General features: G+C 38.6%; 1 protein-coding gene across 1 annotated transcript in view; it reads right to left on the bottom strand.

The window, feature by feature from the left end:
* PREP (prolyl endopeptidase) overlaps positions 1-21554 on the bottom strand; it is a 96033-nt gene extending 74479 nt beyond the window's left edge. Inside the window, exons 1-6 of the mRNA XM_010707556.2 lie at positions 21528-21554; positions 20823-20897; positions 13359-13492; positions 11478-11608; positions 8615-8824; positions 7368-7489 (exon numbers count right to left, since the gene is read on the bottom strand). Of these exons, the coding sequence (XP_010705858.1) occupies positions 7368-7489; positions 8615-8824; positions 11478-11608; positions 13359-13492; positions 20823-20897; positions 21528-21539 (684 nt within the window). The 5' untranslated portion in view covers positions 21540-21554. The remainder of the gene's footprint in view (positions 1-7367; positions 7490-8614; positions 8825-11477; positions 11609-13358; positions 13493-20822; positions 20898-21527) is intronic.
* Positions 21555-21898: the final 344 nt, after the last annotated feature.

Raw genomic sequence — 21898 nt, 5'->3', positions numbered from 1 at the left:
CTGATTTCTCTTCTTTAACTGCAGATATTAACACCATTATAGCCCGCATCTTGACCTGCATCCACGGTACCTTTGTGAACTACTGCTTTTCTTCAAAAACCAATGTCCTCTGTATATGGAACAAGGTTAATTGCCATTACTAACACATTTCTAATAAAACAAAGTAAACAATAGAGCCAAATTGTTAAAGTAAGAACTGCATCCTATGCACTCAGACACAGGAACAACAAACCTTTCAGCGAAAGCAAGATGGGTGGCAATAAAGATAAAACAATGCTGTCTGTGACAATAGCTAGAAATTAAAAACTCATAGCATTGGTAAGTTACATTTTAATACTACAGTTTTCATTACATGCTCTGCATACAACAGTTTAAAACCATGAGGAGTGACTGTGTAAAAACTGTTTTTCCTCCCATAAATATTCATTTACGAATGTAGGAAGCCATTAGTATAAAACAGGCAGATGACAGCTGTTATTTCCAAAACTTTACATACATGCTGCAAAAATGTTGGGCATGATTTCACCAAACTTGAACCTGAAGAATCTACACGCAAAAGACACTTCAGACTGATATAGGAATTACCTGCCTTCCATCACTTACAAATACTTCAAATCTTCCTAACTGATGAGTAAATTAAAATCCTAAGCACAAAAAAAAAAAACAAAAAACAACCAAACAACAACAAACCACAAGCCTTCTGCAGAAGGAGATATAAGAACATCCATTGAAATCTGTCAAAACACTTGGTCAATAAGAAATCAGAGCAATTTTATTTAAACGGCCTCAAGTGTTCCAGTGTCAAAGATGTGCCACAAAGTTCTGCTGCATGATGACAGTCAAGAATCCCCAGTGTAATCTTCCAGCCATTCAAATTCTGCTTTTATTAGCTTATTGCTTGAAAAAGCAAAGCTCCTTCCTTTCCTACAAGAGGAAATTAGGTAAAGCATTCTTACAGTTTTCACTTGTATGTTTTAAAGTCACTCAAACTAACGTATAGTTCCAGCAAAGTGCAAGGTTTTGCACTTGGGCTGGGGGAATCCCAGGCATATATACAGAGTGGAAGGAGCGGTCCTTGAGAGTAGCCCTGCAGAGGAGCACCAGGAAGTCCTGGTGGATGAAAAACTTAACATGAGCCAGCAGTGTGCTCCTGCAGCTTGGAAAGCAAATGGTATCCTAGGCTCCATCAGAAAAGGGGTGGCCAGCAGGGACAGAAAGGCAACTGTCCCTCTCTACCCTGCCCTTGTGAGGGTTCATCTGGAGTACTGTGTCCAGGTCTGGGGCCTCTAACACAAGAAAGACAAGGAACTGTAGGAGAGGGTCCAGAGGAGGGCCACAAAGATGATCAGAGGGCTGGAGGACCTCTCCTATGACGACAGGCTGAGGGAGCTGGGCTTGTTCAGCCTAGAGAAAAGAAGGCTGTGGGGTGACCTCATTACAGTCTTCCAGAACCTAGAGGAGGGGCCTACAAACAGGAGGGGAGTCAATGCTTTACAAGGGTAGATAACAGCAGGACAAGGGGAAATGGTTTTAAGTTGAAGGAGGGAAGATTTAGGTTGGATGTCAGGGGGAAATTCTTTACTATGAGAGTGGTGAGGTGCTGGCACAGGCTGCCCAGAGATGCTGTGGATGCCCCGTCCCTGAAGGTGTTCAAGGCCAGGTTGGATGGGGCCCTGGGCAGCCTGGTCTAGTATTAAATGCGGAGGTTGGTGGCTCTGCCTGAGACAGGGGGGTTGGAGCTTGATGATCTTTGAGGTCCCTTCCAACCAAAGCCATTCTATGAGTCTATGATAGTTCCCATAGTATTTTGTGTTCTTGAGAAGATGAGAATCCCCTGAAGAATGCTACAAATACTTGTTTTGTTACCTATTTGTATCACGCTGGTTTAATAAATTAGATTTTTTAAATTAGAAGACCTAACAGTGGGTGACTACAGGAATGCGGGATTTCTGGATCAGGTCCATCAGAAACCTTTCTATACTGACAAGCAGGCTTGATATACTCTAAGGACATTATTGTATGTAAACAACAAGCTAATATGCTCTCCCTTTCCATCTTTCAGCTTAGAAAAATTGCTTTGGGCATTAACTCAGTTTCACCGTTTCCTCAATTTTCTACATGAGACAGCCTTGTTCCCAAGTGGAACACAACAATATGCACTTGGGTATTTACATACATCCTCTTTAATTCTAGTACAGAGTAAAATTTGTAGCCTTCTGAGGTGACAAACTAACGTATCACTTTTTTTCCCTGTGGTCTTCAGCTCATTTTCAAGTGCAATGAAAGTCACACAGCTGCAAACATATTACACCAAAATAAATTCAGGAGGTTCCAAAGTCTAGGTTAGATCCAATTCCCTTCAAAGCCATTTGGACATTAGGAAGAATTTCCTCTCAGAAAGAGCAGTCAAGCATTGGTACAGACTGCCCAGGGAGGTGGCAGTCACCCTCCCTAGAGGTATTCAAGAACCGTGGAGATTTAGCACTGAGGGACATGGCTCAGTGGGCATTGAGAAAGGATGGACTTGATGATCTTAGAGGTCAAGTCCAACCGTAATGATTCTGTGATACAATGTCTATAAGACATTACACCTACCACATACCCACATGCAGCCAGAAAGACCACCTGGATGTTTTACTTAAGCAAACTCTCTGAGCCTTTACTGTTCATTCTTCCCCCGTTGATGCTGCACTTTCATGATCTTGTAGTGAAAACATGCCACAGCCAGCACATATCTGGCAAAGCTTGTTCCTCTGCACTCCGAATTTCATCTGCAAGTTCACCTTCCTTGCTGGGAACCACTGATGTAAACTGACAGTTCTAAACACTTAAAAATATTTTTCTTGTCAGGTTATGGACTGCTCACAGTGTGTCAAAAAAAAAAAACCCAACATAAAAAATTGTACTTGCTTCATTGTTGGCAGAAGTGGGACAGGAGGATTCCCCCATTGCCCTCCTTTCATTCCTGTCTGTGTAGTAGAGACTTTGAACACTACCAGCTGTGAAAGACTCTTACATAATTTACTGACTAACTTTGAGAATAACAGTCTGTCTGTGAAAAACAGTTATACTATATGAGTCTGGAGAGGAAGCAAGAACATACCATTAACAGAGAGGTAGAAGCCTGGGAAGCTCCTGTTTCAAAGATTATCTGTAACAGTGCAAAGGTTCGGAAAAAAAAAAAAAAACACACCAAAAAACAATAATCTTCATCCCATACTGCCATCTACTGGAAATTCACTCAATTCCTGCTTCTTCCCAAATCCCTTACCATCCTAGAATCCACACCAGAAAAACATACGCATTTTCTACACTAATGAAGAGATTAGATACCATCCTCTTCAAAACTGATCTGGCTATAAATTTGAAGTACGACTAGCAATAAACATATTTTCTCCCCCCTCCCCCCGCCCCAGGCAATCCATTCCAGTGAGAAGCTGGAAACGCATCTACATTTTTATGCCAACTCAATTTTATGCATTACACATTTTGTTTAAATGAAGCATACTTAGTGATGGTGTGAATAAGTAGTGTCAACTACTTAAACTGAAGCTATTTGCTTGCATGTTGTTTCATAGGTGTAACAAGCTTACAAAATTTTACTCAACCCTCTTCTGTTCTAATTGTAGACCCAATTTCATTTTTCCATTTAAATATACATCACAGAGACACTCTTATTTTTTAAAGTATAATGGCATTATTATAACTTTCTCTATCTGAGAAAGATGCAAGTGAAAAGAGCCTGACATGGGTAAAGTCAGGTATTTTCCTCCCTCTACCCAATGGTTGCAAAAACCTGCAATTTCTCCTCTATATCTGATTTCGAACTTCAAGATCTGATCCCGCTATAATGCAGGGTTTGACATTTGAATATAGACCATCGATGGCATAATCTGACTGACTCTACTGGAGCTTGAGTAAAACAGGAGAGAATCCCTTTCTATCTGTTTGGGCCAATGAGGCACTGTAAAATAAAAATGCTTCTTTATTTATCTTACAAGAATGCAAGTAAGCAGACTTTCATAAAATACTGAGTTGTGCTAGATTTTAAAATCTCTGGCAGAGTGATAGTACCAGGTAAGACTATTTAGAGCGGCACGTGTAAGTCACATAACTTGATTTTTACTAAAGCTATTTTAATTCTTCCCAATTATTTTGTGGGCCTTTGCTTTCTCAGATGCGTACTTAAAAAATAAAATTGACCAGAAAACTTGTTTGAATGGTTCAAAAAGGAGATTTTTGACCTATTCCACAAAGATAAAACCACATTTTACAATCACAATGGTATACTTCAATTGCAGAATATTTGTCTTTTCCTGACCATTAAAAACCATCTTCCATTAATATCAGGGTGCCAAGCCACATTTTACAGCTGCAGCTCACAGCACAGTCCTAGAAAGTCAGCTGTTTTATAGTATTATCACTCCGACAAGCTCATGATTGTTTACCAAAGTGGATCTCTGTTTTACCTTGCTGCCTTAAAATAGTATTTCATCTTACATACCAGCCTCCTAGAGGTTAGGAAAAGTCACTGGCAACTATATACATTAACAAGAGCCAACAGTAGTGAGGTGCTTCTCTATTCAACACCCTAACCTCTCTTCCCAATACTTATGGGAATGTTTCCATTCCAGAGACTTCGAATCAGTAGCTGAACTACAGTCTATTACTCTCCTACACTACAGTAAGAGTTATTACTACCAATGCACTCTTCCCATCCCACAGACTTTTTGATCAATTACAAGGGCAATATATTCTCATCAATGAGGAAAACTACCTGAGACATTTGCTGTCACAGAAAAAGGCACTTTTTTTAAGGTTGTCTCAAGGTTTTCTTTCATGGCAGAAGAGGAAGGAGATGCAGGATGGCTGCTCCTCTGCACTCTGGCCTGGTAAACTCTTCGCTAATCACTGCAGGCTCCATGTTACTTTGCCATCATCCTCCTCATATTCAGTTCTGTATTTCTGATCTTGAAATGCTTCAGCCCTGCTTCTTCAACTTAGTACACTAACAAAGCCTTTTGTTACCTTTTACCTCAAATATGGTTTTACTAAACAAGAACTTACCTAGAACACAAGAGTACCTCTATATCTAATATAGAATATATAATTTCTGTCTCATTTAGTATGATCTAAGGCAGCAAACTTTCACTATCCTAAAAAACAGTATATGCTAATAAATCAGGGTCATAATAAATCAACATTGTAATATTCCACCACTAAGGAAAATTAATTTGCCTTAATGGGTGTAGTTTAGCTCATGACACTACAAAGCAATAATAATAATATGCAACACTGGTATGAATCAGTGGATATATCACTGTAAGACATCTGCCACCAACAGAAAGACCACTTTTTTCTTACAGAACTGGGGAAAAATAAGAATAATGAATTAAACTAGCAATAGGATGGAATTTGGAACTCAACACAACTTGCTACTGCTGTTCAAAAAATGCTTGAAAGTCATATTTGCAAGTTCACACCAATATTCAGGTCAGATAGTAAAGGTATGCCTCAATAACAGATGAGATTGTGTAAAAGAGTTGTTTATCTCTACATTTTGTAAATAAATACTATTTGTATAGACAAGGTTTAGTGTGGTCACTTTGATGAGGTGCTTGTTACATGTTTATTTGCTGTTCTATTTTGAATCCAAGTGCTCAAATTCTTTGAGAGAACTTTTGTTTCCTGGCAGCACAAGGTAAAGAACCCCACATGGTTGGAGTTGATGTCATGGGTTGATATGCTGAATGGTGAGGATAAAGCGATGATCAAATCTTTGAAAAGAGGTGCTCCTAGGAAGAAGTTGTACCTGGAACCAACTACCCCAATCTAAATAAAAGTCTTTCGTATTTATGAAAAGTGTGATCCTTGATGAGACCTCCCATAAAAGCAAAACATAATGTTTAAGCATGGCAGCCAGAAAAGTATGAATAATTACAGGATATTATCCACTGGAAAACAATTTTCCCAATTCCCTGACCAATTGGATGATCTCAACATTATAACTGCACCCAGATTCAATGGCACTTAAGAGAATGTGCCATTCTAATCTAGAATCATAGATTCACTGAGATTGGAAAGGCCTCTAGGATCACCAACCACTAACCCGTCACACCATGCCCACTAAACCATGTCCCTCAGTGGCACATATAAACACCTCCAGAGACAGTAACTCTCCACCACCTCCTTGGACAGTCTTTTCCAATGTCTCACCACTCTGAGAATAAATGTTTCCTAATATCCAACCTGAACCTCCTCAGTGCAACTTCTGGCCATTTCCTCTTGTTTTATCACTGTTACCTGGGAGAAGATGCCAACCCCTACCTTGCTACAATTTCCTTCCAGGGAGTTGAAGATAGCAATATGTCTTCCTCAAGCCTCCTCTTTCCCAGATTAAACACTTAGTTCCCTCAGCTGCTCCTCATAAGATCCGTGCTTCAGACCCTATCCTATAGTTCTAATATAGAGGTAATTACAAGAGTTAGGGCATTTTGAATCATTCAAGTAAAGATGATCAAAGCATGATTACGTACAATTATGGTTAACTGGGACTTTGAACAATAAAGTTTATTTTGTTGAACTACAACTAAAGAAATTGTTTCCAGCAGTCACTTTCTGGTAACACTGTCCACACCATGTTTGTGTTGTGGAAGTCCATCAAAGAGGAAAGATATGAACTATAAATTGTGCATACATTATTAACAGAATTCCTGTTTGTCATCATTCTTTAAGTAGAAAAGATATTTCCTTTTTAGGTAAGAGGCTATGCAAGCAAATAGAAAGAAAATAAATGTGGTCTGAGTATTCCCCACAACATGTTTCTTGAAATAGACTTTTTGTAAGAAATGAAGGCTGATGTTCACTGACAAGAAGCAAAAAGAACAATGATAAATTTTCCACCAAGCGATCCTTTTTTATCCCAAAATTTACATGAGACAATGTCCATGAAAAAGGAAAAATGCTGCATGACTGTCTCATTACAGACTCAAGGACTGATTTAAAGCAGACCAGTCTCACTTTCAGCAATTCTTAGTCAATGATTCCAAGTCAATAAATTTTAGTTCAGTGCTAAGCTCTGCAACTCTAACAAATTCATAGAACAGCTTGGGTTGAGAAGAGATCTTAGAACCCATCCAGTTCCAATTCCCTGCTGTGGGCAGGGTTATCAGCCACTAAATCAGGCTGCCCAGGGCCTCATCCAACCTGGCCTCGAATGCCTCCAGGGGTGGGGCATCCATAGCTTTTCTGAGCAACCTGTTCTAGTGCCTCACCCACCCTCTCAGTAAAGAATTTCCTCCTAATACCTAACCTAATAAAAAACTTTTTTTAAAAGATGATGTTAAGCTTCAGCACGTTCATCATACCTCAGCTCCACCCATCCATTTTGGTTCATGGGGAAATTCAGCACACAGGATATCTTCTGATTGGTTAGTTCCTAATACATGATAATACAGCTTTTGGTGCAGATTAGTGGAGGTCTCAGTACCTAGTGAAATGAAGATAATTAAACAATTAGTTCTCAAAGAAATCCAACAGCACCCACATAAAACCCTCAGAAACCTCTGTATCTTTTTGCATATAAAAGAAGAGACCCATTCAGCAGAGAGAACTAGGAATAATTAGTGTACTAGGAAGTGTACAACCATTCCCCTCCAAAAATCAACATTCTCTACTATAAGATGCGTCTTCAAATCATGTGGCAGCCTTGTTCAAACAGTTAGATTTTTACTGCAGGCAATAGTTTCTTCAAATGTGAAAGTTTATCACTTCAAACTACACTTTCTAGAAATACTAAACAATCAAAGAAAAGCAACAATCTCTGCCTCCCTTTAAAGATGCTTCTGCTTCTATCTTACATTGGGAATTAAGGGGAGATCTGTTGCTAATTATTATTTTTAGGAACCGTTGTATTTTCATCTGCTGAAAATAAAATGAAGCATTATAAGGTGCAGCACAATGTGCTATTTGATTTTTCCTTTTTTTTTTTTTGCAACATATTCCAGTGCAATACTTCAGATTCTAAATTACAAATATGTTTAAAAGTAAACACAACACATGGTGGGTGTCTAAATTACAAGTTTGGCAAAACTACATGCTACAAATTTAAATACAGACATAGAGTTTCAACTCTCTTCAAGATTTCACAATGGAAACAGGTTCAGAAGAAACATTAGTAGCATTCCCTTACAGTAATAGAAAGCTCCTAAATTCCTTCTATATTGACACTCTCCAACAATTTACTCCACTTTCTGTACTACTTTAAGTTTTGCTAGCATAAACGTTCAGGTTTGCTGTGCAGTGAACCACAGATGAATGGGTCTGGTTGAGTAACAAGGCAGAGATCTAGAGTAAACTGTCTCCAGACATCAAATTCCAGTCAACCACAGCCTGCACAAGAAAAAAAAATAAAAGGGCCAGCAAACTTTTAAGAAAAGGATAGAGTCAGACAGACAAGAATGAAAGGAAGGGGCACTAATTAAATACAGGTTTTGGCCATATAAGATAATCTGATATCTAACTGTATAAACTAGTATTAACTGTTTGTTGCACAAATTAATTGAAGAAGTTACTTTGTTTCCAAATAGCATGCAACTGGTACAGCCATACTTACCATCACTTTTCCCATCTTGTTTTGGATAGCAGTTATAGAACATGCCTTTTCCATCATGGGTCCATGCCATGCAGCTGAATTTAACTCTTTCCAGCATATCTGGAAGTTCCTCAGGACCTTCCACTTTCATAAACTTGATAGTAACCCAATCAGAACCACTAGAACTCAGGCCATATGCAAAGTATTCACCATCTTCACTGAATGCATAACCTAGAAAATCAGAAACAAACAAGATGCAGTAAGAACCAGAACAAGCAATCAGAGTTTTCAATAAAGTGTTTGCTATTTTCCCACATGGCTTTTTACTATTTACTACACGCTAGTCAAATCTCAACAAAAGAGAGGTAAAACTGAAAGCAGTTAAAAGGACTGTGCTCACTGAACACCAAGAGGATTTATTTTCTAAAGATTATGCAAGCAACTACACCAACTATAATTTGGGATCTGCAGTAGTTTTCTTATCTTGGGCCTCTCAAATAGACTGCCGATTCATGTTTAGCCATGTGTACTCAGGAAGTATGTTTAGTAGCATATGATATACAATTTGAGCAATAGTTATTCTTCTTCCCTGAAGTTGGTAGTAAGGATGGAGACTGCAAATGCACATAGGCAGAGACCACAAACTGAGGTTCTAAGACAGTAAAAGCACAACAGAAGTTAACATGAATTGAAATGCAAAAACGAAAGTCTGAAGAAACTACTGCTTCAATATTGCAATCACTGAAAACTAGACTCTGCAAAACCATCAAAACTGAGTTCCCCACTACAAAACAAATGGATCCATTACCACAATGTCAGCTAGGACTTCCAAGATATAAGCAGTTCTATCCAAATTTTGAGGAAAATACGATTCTAAAAAAAATTCAGAAGATTTTCCATTACAGCCAACAAGGATCAAATTCACTTCTGGAAATCAACTCAACTGAAGAGACTGAATTATCAGAAGCCTATCAAGACCTGAAAGTAACTACTGGGAAAAAAAAAACAAAACAAAAAACACTTAATAGGAATTTCAGGTTTAAGACACACCACTCATGCACCCCAACATATTCTTCCCCCCTAAGAACAAGGGTGGTCATTCTAATTCAGAACAGAATCCATATAGGATTCTTTAGAAGTAACAAGAAGATGCCTGCAAGAGCAAGAGCAACACCAGCACACCTATTTCCTGCAAGTATTCTACCAGCTTCTGACCATTTTTAGGAAACTTCTTTTCCACAAAGCAGTTTGTTAGCCATCATCAGTGCGTGCCTTCCCTTGACCTTCTCTACCTTCAAACCCACAGTAAGCTCCCTGTATCAAACATCAACTGTCATTGTTGATTAAATCTACTACTTCCAAGATAAACAAACACTTTCTTTACTTTGGACTCAACTCCAGTTGCCTTCATTTGATATCCTCTCATTCTCAGAATAGAAAAAAGCCTTTTGCACTCTCTCCATCATACTTATTGCCATGCAGGATTTTCTAGACTGCTATAACATCCTTGTTATCTCTTTTCCAGATCGATTGATCTGGGCACATACAATTGTTTCTAACCTTTGTTCTGAATCTTTGATTGTTCCACTTGCCCTTCTCTGAACTATAATTTAGAGCCCTTTTTGGGAGCTGACCAGGCTGGCATTGTATTTAATTCTGAAACGCTACCACATAAACCCCTGGGTTGCAAATATAATGATGTTTTCTGTTCTCGTCTCCATTTCTTTCTTAACTATTTCTGACATTCAGCGTCTTTATTTTGGATGCTACAAGGAACCAGGGTGAGAGTATCATGGAATTATCTTTTAGAAACCAAGAATTCTTCTGAAGTAGTTATGGTCAACTCAGAATCCCATCCATTTCTCTCCAAATGAGGTCAAGGTTCTTTGTCCTCTGTGCATCATGAGTTTATCTACTTTCTGCATCTTTTCACAGTCATTCATCAGTCTTTACATGGGATAACTCCATATTATCAACCTACTCTGCCACCTCTCTGCTCACTCCTTTTTCTAGATATATGAGAATATATAGAACAGCCCAACTCCTTTCACAGTTCCTGAGAGAGCCTCACTGGTGATTTCTACTTTGATAGCTAGACAGTTATTCCCTGTCTTTACATTATTTATTTATTTTAAAATCAATGCCAGGATTTTCACCTCTTTTTCCAGGGCTGTCTTCTCTCTAGTTGCATTTAGAAAGAGACTTTGTTATAAGCCTTTCAGAAATGCAGCATGAACCTGATTTGATATCCACACTTCAAAGGCAGGACTTCTCTCTGAAAAAGCCATATTGATTCTTTTCTTACTAGATTATACTTGAAGTGTCTCCTAATTCTGTCCTTTGTGTAGTTTTCATCAATTGGTCTTGCAAAGACCTCGAAAGTTTCTAGATTTAAGAGCCTTTCTTCTACAATAAGCCAACAAAGAATGGGAAAATGGACAGCTAACATGAATTAACACTGAAGTGAACACAAATCATCTTGTGATTCTCACAGAAGTTAAAACTATGCTACTTCATTCTCTTACCTTAACTTGCAGGCTTGTATTAAGAATGCAAGTTTAAGATAATTAGTTAATAGAAGTTCATAAACTTTTTTTCCTAGCTACAGAAAGCCCCAAGATCCATACATATTTCAGTGGAATACATTCCAGATCTATGAAAAAGATATGGCAAAAAATAAACCCAGTTAATTACGAAGATAACAGACTTAGAAGTGCTCTTCTGAAAGGCTATACAAAAACATATGGCTACTGTGATTATTTTGATGCTAACAAGCCACTCTAGTTATACTTCTTTGTTGTTTTTTAAACACAATAAGAGTTGCAAAATATTTCTAACTACTGAAGACCCAGACTTGTTCAGGAGTAACTATTGTGTCACCAACCTCGTAAAGCCACAGTGCCATCATCAGAAAGCTTATTTGGATCAAGAAAAACTTTGGCATCAGCATCCAAGGAGTCTTGTACATATAAAACTCTCTGGTTCTGTAGTCCTGTATTGTAAAAGTGAAAATACCTAAAAGAACAAAAGATGGCAAAATGACTATGAAGAAGTCAGATTTTTCAATTAGACTAGCAAGAAAAACTTGTGTTAGATTGTCATGAAGTGAATAAAAGACAGGTAAATAGGGAAATACAAGCATCACAGTAGAACAGGAACCATGGCTTTCCCTGTGACCCTCAGAGAGTTGATGATCCACTTTGACACAGAGGAGGCCCTGGCATTAATTTCTAGGCCTCTGAAGATAAAAGGAATTCCAGTCCAATAAGACACATAGATTACATAAAGGAGACTATAGGTGCATCTAAAACATCTTTTAATAATAAAAGCTGCATTTACCATAGTCTATTTCAAACAAAGCAAAATGTTCTAAGCTCCACATAACTGTCTACATTAAAGTTTATATAGCTTATATAAAGCTTATACATCTCATCCAATGGAACAGACTCCCATCTCCCTTAGCAAGTGTTATTTAACTTGGTTCTACCAAATTATGAAATTTAGGGGCACAATTTTTAAACCACTATGATTTAAGCTCAGCACAAGCCAATCAATAGATTAACACTCAAACTAAAAAGACATCTATCAAAATCAAAGTAAAGTGTCAAATTGAAGCACATTAAGTTGCTGGCATAATTGCTCTTTCTGGAGGACAGTCAGTTACAACAAATCAAGAATTTATTTTTTTAATCTCTAGGAGACTGTATTCAACAATGCCATGAGATTTCTGCAACATAAATATTATGAGCATTAATAACCACATCTGGGCATGTTTGCTTTGCACAGGAAGAATGGCTTAGAGAATCCAGAGCAATTGCTGACCAAGCCTGCTCCAGAATCAGATTTGGCACACACATGCAGTAGCATCACATATAAGCTTTTCCTGACTTGCTCAACAGGGCTTAATTCCCTGAGTACAGCACTGTCCTACAGCAGCTTCACTACTTCTGGGTTTAAATTTAACACCTTTAAGAGATGGCATGCTGTGTCATGTAAGTGCCAAATCAACATCAGCTCCCCATAATATAGCAAAAACAAACAGAAAGCAAACAATGCCTCCCCTCTCTCCCAAACCAAAACACACACAGTATCCTTTCCCTCCGTTAATAACAAGAATCTATGCCCTCTCTCACAGCATAGGACAGGTAACTAAAGAGCTGCAGATCTCTCTCAGTACCAGTGCAAAATCTCAAGGTAATTGAGGTATCTTTTGCTCTTCCCTGTGCATAACAGTGAAAACATGCCTGGTGTATGTAGGTACTCAGTTAACAAAGATCAAATTAATTGAGATTACTGGAACAGACTAATTTTGTTTTGTTTTATTAAACATTTAGAACATGTACCTGACAGATTTGTGGGCTGGGTTTTTTTTTTTTTGGAGGAAATGTCTTTAACTGGTAGTGATAAACATTCAAAGAAACTCCTCTGAGTTTTATTTTTACAGCAGCTGTCCTACATTGTCAGTTTTGATAAATTCACTGTTCTTATTAAAAAGATGACAAATGCACAAGAAGATATGACTGAGAATCACAGACACTCTAGCATCTTGTGCTCTGCATCATGCAACCACATCTTAAATACCAGTTTGAACACATGCCTTTCCTAATTCCCAATAATAAAGAAATAAATGCAAGCATAGCTTACAATTTATCTAACTTGTATTTGCTTTTGACCTGCTCCACATTCTATAATTTATCTAACCTGTACTTGCTTTTGAGCTGCTCCACATTCATCTATGTCACCTACGAAGACATTCCTCACATACCTTTTTCCTTTCTTGAAGTGGCAACTGTATTTAGGATAATCATAGAGTTCAGTCATTCGTTCTTTGAATAGTCCTCTGACAGGGCACTGCTCAAGAAAGGGTACTGTAAGCTTGTTCTGAGCCTCCACAAACGCCTGAAAGAAAATAATACCCCCCCAGAAAAGTATATTAGTTCAAGTAGAAATGTGCATTTCCTACAGGAAACACTATTTTCTGATGCAATTAATCACAGACATTTTTTCTCCCCATGTAGGGTGTGTAGAATTACACCTGAACAATCTCACATATTTACCTGCATTACTACATTGTTGCAGCATTTAATAAGACTGATTCTATACCTTGAATTATCTTTCTCCAGGACACACATTAAGGTAGTCAGCAATCAGGCCAAAGACAAGCCAGATTCCTGCCACTCCCTTTTAAAAACAAAACACAACAAAACAACACACCAAAGCTCTTTCTTTAAAAGAAATTCTTAGCTTTACAGCTACCATTTAAGCAAATATCAGTTACAGAAAACACGTAGGAAAAAAAATCACCTTCTCTTACTTCACCACAAATATACAATGCTCCAGCCCTCTATAGCAGATAAATTAGGAAACTGATAATGTACAGAGTCCCTTTTGCCCATACACATGACTATCATTTCAGGGTTTGTGAAAAGCTAGATGATGATACAGAATGTCATGTGCACCATCTGTTCATTCTATTAACATAACATTTCGGATTACTAGCCCCAGTCAATCTTTCTTGGAAAGCCCAATGTACTGTCCTTTACAAGAACAGATGATACATTTTTCCCTCTGTCCAAAGATAAATTGTTAGTTACAAAAGAGAAACATATGTAATCTCTGGAAAGAGAACATTAAGGGGTCTGGCTTCATTAGAACACTCTACCAAACAGATGCAAGCACTTAACTCCAGTGGACAAAGCTATTGCCACTTCAGCTGTTTGTTAGAGGCCATCACTCCCATGGAAAAAATGGTGCTATGCTGGTGTTTCATCAGACCTACTTACAGCACAGTGCATTAACATAAAATTAATACCTAACGTCTTAAGGCAGCATGCTGTGAACCACAGCTGTTAGGAAGCAGACACACAGACTCTTCTGTCATGAGCATAGGCTAGAAAGGATAGGGCACAGTACCTGTAGCTGTAAATCACAGCCAGGCTTTCCAAAGACAGCTGCAGTACCATGCACAACCCAGCCTCTAGCTGTTACTGCAATGAGGCGAGGCTGAAATGCTGGACTCTTGACACCTGCTTAACACAGGTTTCTTCCCCAGCTTCTTTGAATAAAGTTATTGTTTCTACCCTCTCCGGAATCTGTTACAAAGCAGGTGGATCAATGCATAGCAATGTCTGAGCTACATTTCACTGTAGGACATGACCTATGGGAGTAGGTGGGCTACAAACCATAATGCACAGCCTGTATTTCGCAGTCTTTCAGGAAAGACAGCTGCTAGACAAAGCACCTAACAGGCATTTACCAATTGCTGTCAGTGTTCACCCATCTATCAGTTCTTCAGGTGAAAAAGAGGAAAGAATAAAACAAAATTGTCTGTTAGTAGCATTTTACAGACATTTCACGGTGAGAAGTGGCTCCATGAGGCACAGAGGTTAAACAGACCCTGCTGCCACAGTAGTGCACGGCCAACAGTTGCATTGCCAAGCTTTGTTTTCAGAGACTTGTCAGGCTACACGATAAGGAGAAAAGTACATTAATTTTGGTCATTTTCCATTTGGAAGATATTTGTTCATGTCCAACAAAGCATACAGAAACTGATAAGCTTTAAACACAAGTGCAAAATTAATAATGCTCTAAGAACACTTGGCTAAGTGCAGAAATACTTTAGGTTAAGAACTTACGTGCTGGCTACATGCAAGTCACCACTTAAGGATGACACAGAAAAACAACTGTAGCACTGAAAAAGGAAAGACACAAAAGAAGGCTAAAATGATGATTTATGGACCTTTACTCAACAGTAGATTCCATGCATCAGTGAGGACTGTCAGGAAATTATCCCCCAAGAATGAAAGAGGGGAAAGCCAGCGGAAGGCTGATTTTCATCTCTGTTCTCACCCTGAGGATTAAATTGACAAAGGCAGCTTTAAGATCCTGCACAGAAGCACAGCACATCCCAGTGATCCAATCAGAATATGGTGTAGCCTCTATCTTGCTGTACTAACACTCCCAGGCTCTATCAGAAAAAGAACTTAAATCTACTCAAGAATCACTTTGATCTGATCTGTATCCTCTAAGTGGAAATACAGAAATTTCTAAAAGCACAGCACATACCATGTAGGCTAAATACTCAAAGTGCTGTGACATTCTCAGAGGGAAAAAAATATATGCATACGCACACACACACACACACACACAAACACAAACACCAACGTACTGGACAGGCAAAAGCACTCTGTGGTGGCATTTAGCAGAAAGAAACTGGCACAGATCCTTGTTTCCTATATTAAGTATGACCCAAACAGTAACACTGCTGTAGAGTACATTGAGACTGTGTGTTACTCACTTTTAACTGCAGTCACACTTTTACCACATCTGCTTTTACCTCTGGCACTCAGAGAGGAGACGCAAGCTTTTCCTTTCAAGTGTTCATTGCAGAACAACATGCTTACAAATTAACCGTTGCACTCAAGTGAATTATTAGTAATTTTGTTTTTAAAGAAATTTCAAACATTTTTTTACCACTTAGTATGCACCAAAGATGAAAAGACTACTTAGAAAAGGGAATATCATCACTGTCTAAAAAAGGAGATAGGAATTAAAGATTTTTGAAAGACATTCTGTCCAGTTTGGAATCTGTTCTTAACCACAAGGCTGCATTCACATTCAAAAGGCAATACATATTTGAAATATTGCTCTGTGTGAAGTACAGATGTTACCAATAAAACTCTCACAGCAGACAACTCTGTTGACCATGCTGAGTTAAACAGATGCCAACCAAGGGTAAAGAACCTACAGCAATTGTCCATATGTTCTCATGAACCTACAGAGAAAATACTTCCTCTGTTGAAATCTACACCTGACAAACTAACAGCAGCCTTGACCCAAGACAATTTGTTAGCAGAAGGAAGAACAGAATAAGGGTCAAAGTAAGGTATATACTTGCATGTGTCAGAAAATAAGGTAATTTCAAAAAGCAAAGGTGGTAGTAAGGCCAGAGATGTTCTACACAAGGCTGAAGTTTATGACAATCACTTGAGCAGGCCAACTGCTATTTTAAAAGAAGTTTATATTTAAATTTCATAAGAAAAAAGAAATAAAGAAATGACACTTTTTTTTTAAACCATAGTTTGTTACAACCCATCAGCTACACACTACTATGCTATTCTCTTGACAAGATGATTTCTATCCAAGAATAAAACTACCCAAGAAGAAAACAAGGCATTCACAGTACATTTTCCATGGAGAAGTCTTGGGATATAGATTGTTTTTTAAAATACTAAAAGTCTTTGTTATTAATCTATAAAGAATTTACAGTTCATTTAATAGTTACCTTCCAAAAATCTCTGTATCTCAGTGAAAAATAATCTGGTCCAACTCCTACAAGAGTGCATGTACTTTGTATCAAATGTTCCAAAATAAAACTAAGAAATTTCTGGTGGCTTGCTCCTTAGCACTTTCTTCAGTCTTTACTAAAGCAAAACTCAAAGTTTAACTGCAAAGTTATCCAAAAAGTGTATAAAAACTGTTGAGTTGTAACTACAAACCCATTTAATCTTAGTTTTGAGAGTTTCAGTTCTAATCTCAATCCATACATACACCAGTTCATAATATCAAAGTAAGCTGTCTGCTACACAACCCCTGCTTTATTATCCTTTCTCCATCCCTCACATCTAAGATATGCTACACCTTCCTGTCTACAAAGCTGTTCTCGTGAACTAAGGTACTGTATACAACTGACTGATATACAGTAGCAAAAGACTTTTCTAGTCTAAACTACACTTTGTGGGATGTAAGCTCTAAAACATGCCAAGAAGTTAAAGTCCAACCAAGTCAAACCCAAGACACTAGAGGAAGTGTGATTTTGCAATTGTGACTTTGATCATCAACAGAAGAGCTTTACTAGAGTAGTAGAACATTTCAAATGAGACAAAAAAATCTTCCTCGGTTTGTCTTAAAAGTCAAAGGCTGAACAGAACAAGAGCAGAAACCCAGCTTCTGCCCTTTTTTCTCCCAGGTAAGACAGGAACTTCCTGTAGAGGCTTGGCTTCTACTTATGTGTCTGCAGAAGGGATTTTTAGTTGTAACTGTGCATAACTACATCCACCAAGCACATACAAGCCAAAAACAAAACAAAACCAAAAGAAAAGACACACTAATACATAGACATGGAAGCACGTTACTTGATGGTTGGCTTTGTCAACTCAAAGACTGTGCATCTGACAAGAAGCAGTACTAGCTACCTACCTGCAGACTTCAATAATCTGTTTTTTAATTGAAGCTACATGCACTGGTAACCTGACTGAAAGATTTCTATAGCTATCAGACTTTCATCTAATTAAAAATAGCTTGTGTGCTGCTAGAAAAGGAAGTATCTAATTCTTAGATCCAAATATCACGTGGCCTTTGGGTGAGCTGAATTAAGTATGTGTTTCACCACAAAACTCATTTGCCTAAAGGCTTCATCCCCAGAAAATCACCTTGTGATGGCTATACTGATGCAAGAAAGGGACAAAAACATTCCAGTCAGTGTAAGAATGAGAGAGAGGTCAGAGAAAGCACAGAGTCAACCAATTTAATGGAAATTTACAAAATACAGTGGATTAGGCACAGCACCACCTACACTCTAACAACACTAGAGAAACACCTGACTAAGCCAATTACAAAAAGAAAAATCATTTGGATTAGACAAAGCAAAAGTGACTGTGACTCTTTACAGGCATTTTGGATATTTTCTTTCCAGTTCAGTCCTATTAAACCTACAGTATGTATCAGTTAGAACCCTAACATTCCATAGTTGAAACTGGTATCATTGGCTAGCACTTTTTACTCCATGCTTCAATAAATATAAACTATGTTTCATCAACTCATGTCAACAGAAACACAGTAACACCAATCACAACCACTCCACTGCTTGACTATTTCTGCTTAGTCAAGAATTCTAAAGCAGAACCCAACATAATTGTCTTGCTATTCAACAGCACATATAGAATACTTTTGACTGTTCTCAAGTGAGAAAAGATCCCTAACTTTATAAATGAAGTTCAGCCTTCACTCTTAGCTTAAAACAGAATTTTCCCTGTTTACAACATGCTTGATTTGCATGGATGTGACAGGAACTGGGAGTGGGAGTTCTTTCACTGCAGATGAGTACAAATGCCAGAGTTAATTCTTCTAGTCCTGTATTTAATATGTGGAAAATTCAAGTTAGCCTATGGGTGGGGGGTATACATTGGACACCTGATCTTCCCCCAACATAGATGGAAGTGTGAGATGTTACATAGAGCATAAAGAGAACACAGGACTCAGACGAAGAGTAAGAAAAGATGCACGTCTCAAGATTAGTAATTTCAAGGTTTGAAAAGTCTACAAAGCACACTTGAAATTCCCTCTGAAGTCTGTACAGTCATTCAATTGTCCCATTACCAGGGTCTGGTTATTGTTTGATCCAGTAAGTACAGAATGGTTATTCTGCAGGACTCCTGCAGAACAATCTGAAGAACACAGAGATAAAACCATTAAAAAAAGCTAGTAAGAAAGAGCAGCTGTCAGCAACCTCTGCTGTAGAGCACAAGAAAGTGAGTAATAGAGCAAATGAAAGAGGCTTAGAGCTTCACAACTCTTTTCTGACCTCTGTGAAAGAAGGAGGAAAGCAAAAAACTCGCTGTCTTTGTTCAGTAACTCCTGAGAAACAGCAAAAACATGACCTACTCGAGCACTGAGACACAAAGGAACTCTTTCCACTTTTTGCATCGTTCTACTGCAGCATTGCCAAGTTGTGTGTTTTTTAGACTGTAGGTAAGTATGATGTAACAGAATTTTCGTTCCACCAAAATGACATCTTATGCCTGGGTGGCTTCATTTTTACAAAGATGCTGCAATTCCCCATTCTTTTTTTGTCTCCTCTATACAAATACCAACTCTGCAAGAGATTGACCTGCCTTCAACTGTTTCTCCCCAGTCTGCTCACAGCATGTAGCAAAAGCAGTGACACAAAAGGTGACATCTTGGCATTTTCACAGTGCCACCTCTCCTCCATTGGGTTCCAAAAACCACCTGAGTGGGTGGGTACTTGCATGGTCCTTATAAAGCAAAGATATAACCATACCTCCCTATGAATAAATCCCTTTAAATGCGATGCAAAACTAATCTAAGTGTACCATTTCTTAAGCTTATCAGAATCCAAACACCAAATACTCCAAACTTACTACACGTGTAATTTTCATTGTCAATGTCTATGGATGAATTTTTCTCTACAATACAGTCCCCAAATAACTTTTTGAATGCAGGTAAGTATTTATAAATCCTAGATACACATTTACAAGTAGGGAATGAAACACCGTGTATGTTTCTATCTTAATCTTAACTGTTACAGCAAATCCTACTTAAAAATCCCATAGCTTATCAAAATGTCATAGGTGCTTAGCATAATATGAGTGAATCTAAAAGGAATCTTACTAAGAGAAAGATATCTTACACAATTATTTTTAACAGGAACTAGCCCTTCATCTTCTTTCCAACACAGTCATGTCAGTAGGTAGAAGCTAGACCTGTAGCTCTCTAACTACAGTTGTCACAAAGGTATTAGCCATTCTAAGAGAACAACCCCCTTCCATTCCACTGCCACCTACAACTTTCTTGCCATTACCCTTGCAACTCCCTGTGCCATGACTATTGGAGGAACTGGCTCACAGACACACTTCATTATTTTTCAGGGTCTCTCTCAGTGAAAGACCTACTCCAGAAGCAGAGTCTAGCTATACTAGATCACACCCTGAAAATACTGTGACATCTGTAATAAAAGCCATTATCAAAGCCTAACCTAAGGAGGACATAGTTCAAAACATACAAAATGGATTCACATACTTGTCACTGTAAGAAGGAAAGGAAAATGAAAAGCTTTCTTCCTACCCCTTCTGACTTGTTTTAATATGGCAATTTTAGATGTACTTAGGACATTAGGCAAAGCGATCTTAAGAACAGAGCACTCCCCTTCAGTGTTATAGTGCAACTGGAAAATTGGCTTGTCAAAGAAAATCAGCACAAGACAAACAGAGCCTTAGTTTTCCAAATCGTTATACCCACCTTAACACAAAGGTGCAAAATAACAGCATTGCTCTCTTGGCAACTTTAAGCATCAGGTGTATTACCTTACACCTACATTCACAATGGTAAGATTTTTAAACCTATTGGCAGGTCTTCTAAAAACAGAATACATACCATAGCCTACAAAAGAGATCTATGTTGAAACAGCCATTTCTGTACAAAGAAAGGTTACCTTTGTCTGCTCACTGTCAGGATCTTCAAGCCAGCAATATGGGTCACTGATTTTGTGTCCATGGTAATCCAATACCTGAATTAATAAGAGACAATACTTTGAAAAAATAATTTAAAAAAGGACATTTATACAAGTGAACTATTTATCAGGGAACAAGCGACACTGAAACAAAGCTTATTTGGAATTTCAACAGAAGCACATAGTGCTAAGAAGCAAAAGAAGAAGACACCAGCATCTTGCTCTCAGGTAAGTTGTTAATTCTTTCATTTTTTGGTGGAAGAACTAAGGCAGCAATAATTCTTAGAGGAAAAAAACCCAACACCAGAGAAATGCACAGGACAAACCTTAACTCCTTCCACAAGGTAGCTTAGAAAACTAATTTAAAAACAAACAAACAAACAAACAAGACCTCCTTCAAATCCAGATGCTTAAGTGAAATCTCAAAACCTGACTACAGGATGCACCCAAAAGTGTAAATTTGGGTTCTGCCCCTGGCAGTTACTATACCCCTCCCTCTAATACTCACAAACTTCCAGCAAAGTACACACACTGATGAAAAGAAAACCATTTTTAGCACTCAAATTAGTCTCCTATCTACCTACTTGCTCCAGCTTATAAAAGGCACCGAAATACCTGGAGTTGTACGGTTCAGCCTTCCACTAAACTACAGGAGTAAATACTCGAGTCTTTCCAGCGCCAGCTCACCTCTGCCAACATTTTGGGTTAAAAGCAAAGTTCGTGCTGCAAATAATTCCTGGCCTGGTGTACAAAGCACAGCAGTATGTAGAAGAACTGCAAAGCACGCACAATTCCGGACAAACTCACACTGCGATCCACGCGCGTACCACGTTGGAACGCACGGAGACATCATGTTCCCGGCGCACCACTACGGAGAAGCCGGCAGAGCCTCTCAGGCAGCCAGGCAGGCCCATATTTCCCAGCCGCGCTGGAAGCCGCCCCCGAGCCCCCACCCGGCTCCGCAGGGCCGCAGCCGCAGAGGCCCCGCACGGCCCATCCCCGCGCCCAGCCACCCCAGGCGCTAACAGAAAGAGGGCCTCGGAAGGGAGCGCGGCGGG

The sequence above is a fragment of the Meleagris gallopavo genome, chromosome 2 (genome assembly GCF_000146605.3).
Source record: "Meleagris gallopavo isolate NT-WF06-2002-E0010 breed Aviagen turkey brand Nicholas breeding stock chromosome 2, Turkey_5.1, whole genome shotgun sequence".
Lineage (NCBI taxonomy): Eukaryota > Metazoa > Chordata > Aves > Galliformes > Phasianidae > Meleagris > Meleagris gallopavo.
The sequence above is the reverse complement of the archived record's forward strand: the minus strand, read 5'-3'. Positions and strand labels throughout refer to the sequence as shown.